General features: G+C 48.4%; 1 protein-coding gene across 1 annotated transcript in view; it reads right to left on the reverse strand.

Annotated features, from left to right (window-relative positions):
• LOC113818354 (discoidin domain-containing receptor 2) overlaps window positions 1–2,500 on the reverse strand; it is a 214,494-nt gene that overhangs the window by 983 nt on the left and 211,011 nt on the right. The window contains exons 14-15 of the mRNA XM_070145478.1: window positions 1,792–1,941; window positions 1–519 (exon numbers count right to left, since the gene is read on the reverse strand). The exon at window positions 1–519 is cut by the window's left edge and continues 983 nt beyond it. Coding sequence (XP_070001579.1) covers window positions 370–519; window positions 1,792–1,941 — 300 coding nt within the window. The 3' untranslated portion in view covers window positions 1–369. The remainder of the gene's footprint in view (window positions 520–1,791; window positions 1,942–2,500) is intronic.

Consider the following 2,500-nt stretch of genomic DNA (forward strand, 5'->3'; position numbering starts at 1 on the left):
ACGCACTACTTAACGTCGCGGATATGTCGCGGAAGATCACGTACGTAAGAGTCCATTATCTCTCCCGAATGACGTCCAGGCGGCACCAGCAGACGATAACATATCACAATTTCTTTCTTTATCATCCTAAATGACCTATCTTCTTCCTCCATGACCGGATACCTTGTAAAATAAAGCTTATTCGTGAGGAATGGCAGGAGGCGGAGGGATCTGCGGGAGCGAAAGCGCGGGAAACTCGAGCCACGAAGAGCGAATCGACGGCTCAAAATGGCGAATCCCGCGGGCTTTCCAACCGCTTCACTCTATCCTCCGTAGGATGACCTCCGTTCCATTTTTGGTCTTCCCGTAAACAGTCACCCACCCCATCCTTCACGCCTCCGGGGAATAGCCCTGATTCTTCCTTTGGAGGAAGACGTGGATGTCCCTGAAGTTGGGTCGGTCGGCCTCGTTGCGTCTCCAGCACTCCTGCAGGAGGTCGTAGATCTCCCTCGGGCACAGGGCAGGTTGCGACAGGAACATCTGCGCGAGAAGGAGACCGCGAGATTAAGGTTGGGGACTCCGGGTGGGGAGGGTGTGTGTGTGAGTTGTCTGTTTGTCTGTTTGTCTGTTTGTCTGCACGTGCATCTGTGAGTGTTTGAAATGGAGAGTGTGGCTGCGTTTGTTTGTCTCACTTGTTATAGTTGCTCTAACTCTGTTCATGATAAATATTTACATGTAAACTCTCTCTCTCTCTCTCTCTCTCTCTCTCTCTCTCTCTCTCTCTCTCTCTCTCTCTCTCTCTCGCTCTCTCTCTCTCTCTCTGTCTCTCTCTGTCTCTTTATCCCCCCCCCTCTCTCTCTCTATTCACACCAAAGCGCACATGTAACATTTATCGTCTATGTAAAACACAATAGTGTACTAATAGTAATACTAAAGAGACATTATTGCTCTCCTCTTCCTCCTTCCCTTCTCCTGTATGCCCTTGCTTTCTCCCTCCCTCCCTCCCTCCCTCCCTCTATCCCTTCCCCCTTTCCTCTCCCTCATTCCTTCCCTTCCCCCTTTTCACTCCCTCCTTCCTTCCCCTTCCCCTTTCCTCCCCCTCCCTTCCCCTTCCCTTCCTCCTTTCCACTCCCTCCCTCCCATCCCCTTTTCCTCTCCCTACCCCTTCGCTTCCTCCTTTGCTCTCCCCCATCCCTTCCTCCTCTCCTCTCTTCATCCTTCCCTCCAACCCTTCCTTCTCCTCCTCCTCTCCCTCCCTACCTACCTCCACCTCCTCTCCCTCCCTGCCTTCCCTTTCTCCTCCTCTCCCTCTCTTTAATCTCCCTCCCGTCACCCTCATGCGCGCCTCGTGCCGTTCTTCCTGCGACAGACACTTAGGAAGCTATCAACACCTAACACCCTTTTGGCCGCAGACAACATCAAGTGATTATTCGACTTGGTGAATTGGGAGGGATGTTTTCCAGAAGGCGGAGCTTGAAGTGTGAGGTTATTTTGTTATTTATTTATTTATTTATTTATTTTTTATTTTATTATTATTTTTTAATGGTGGTTCGTGTTCTTGTTTCCTTTGTTTATTTTGTTTTGTTATCTCTCCCTTCCTTCCTCCCATGCGCCCCCCCCTCTCCCTTCCTTCCTCCCATGCCCCCCCTTCTCTCCTTCCCTCCCTCTCTCCCTTCCCTCCCCTCTCTCCTTCCCTCCCTTCCTTCCCGTGTCCTCCCTCCTCACACTCCTTCCCTCTCTCTTCCTTCCTACCTCCTCATCCCCCTACCCTCTCTCCCTTCCCTCCCTTCTCTCCCTCTCCCCCATCCTCACCTCCCCTCCGTCGTCGTGGTAGAAGTGCGACAGGTTCTCGATGACCCCTTCGTCAGAGAGGCGCTCATAGGGCTGCTGTCGTCCCAGGGTCAGCATCTCCCACAGGGTCACGCCGAAGGACCAGACGTCGCTGCGGCTGCTGAAGTGGCCCTGGAGAACGAGAACGAGAGGCGGAGGCGTTAGGATTCAGCTGCGAGGATGGGGTGTGTTAGGGGATGAGAGGAGGCTGTTGTGGGGTTGGGTGTGCGGGCCTCGTCACACACACAGGCACAGACAACCCCTCTCTCACACTACATATATATATATATATATATATATATATATATATATATATATACATATATATATATATATATATATATATACATATATATATATATATATATATATGGATAGATAGATAGATAGATAGATAGAGATAGACAGATAGATAGATATAGATATAGATATAGATGTGTGTGTGTGAGTGCGTGTGTGTGAGTGCGTGTGTGTGTGTGTGTGTGTGTGTGTGTGTGTGTGTGTGTGTGTGTGTGTGTGTGTGTGTGTGTGTGTGTGTGTGTGTGTATGTGGTGTGTGTGTGTGTGTGCGTGTGTGTGTGGTGTGTGTGTGTATATATATATATATATATATATATATATATATATATACATACATACGTATATATATATATATATATATATATATATATATATATATATATATATATATA

Source organism: Penaeus vannamei, chromosome 34 (assembly GCF_042767895.1).
Source record: "Penaeus vannamei isolate JL-2024 chromosome 34, ASM4276789v1, whole genome shotgun sequence".
Lineage (NCBI taxonomy): Eukaryota > Metazoa > Arthropoda > Malacostraca > Decapoda > Penaeidae > Penaeus > Penaeus vannamei.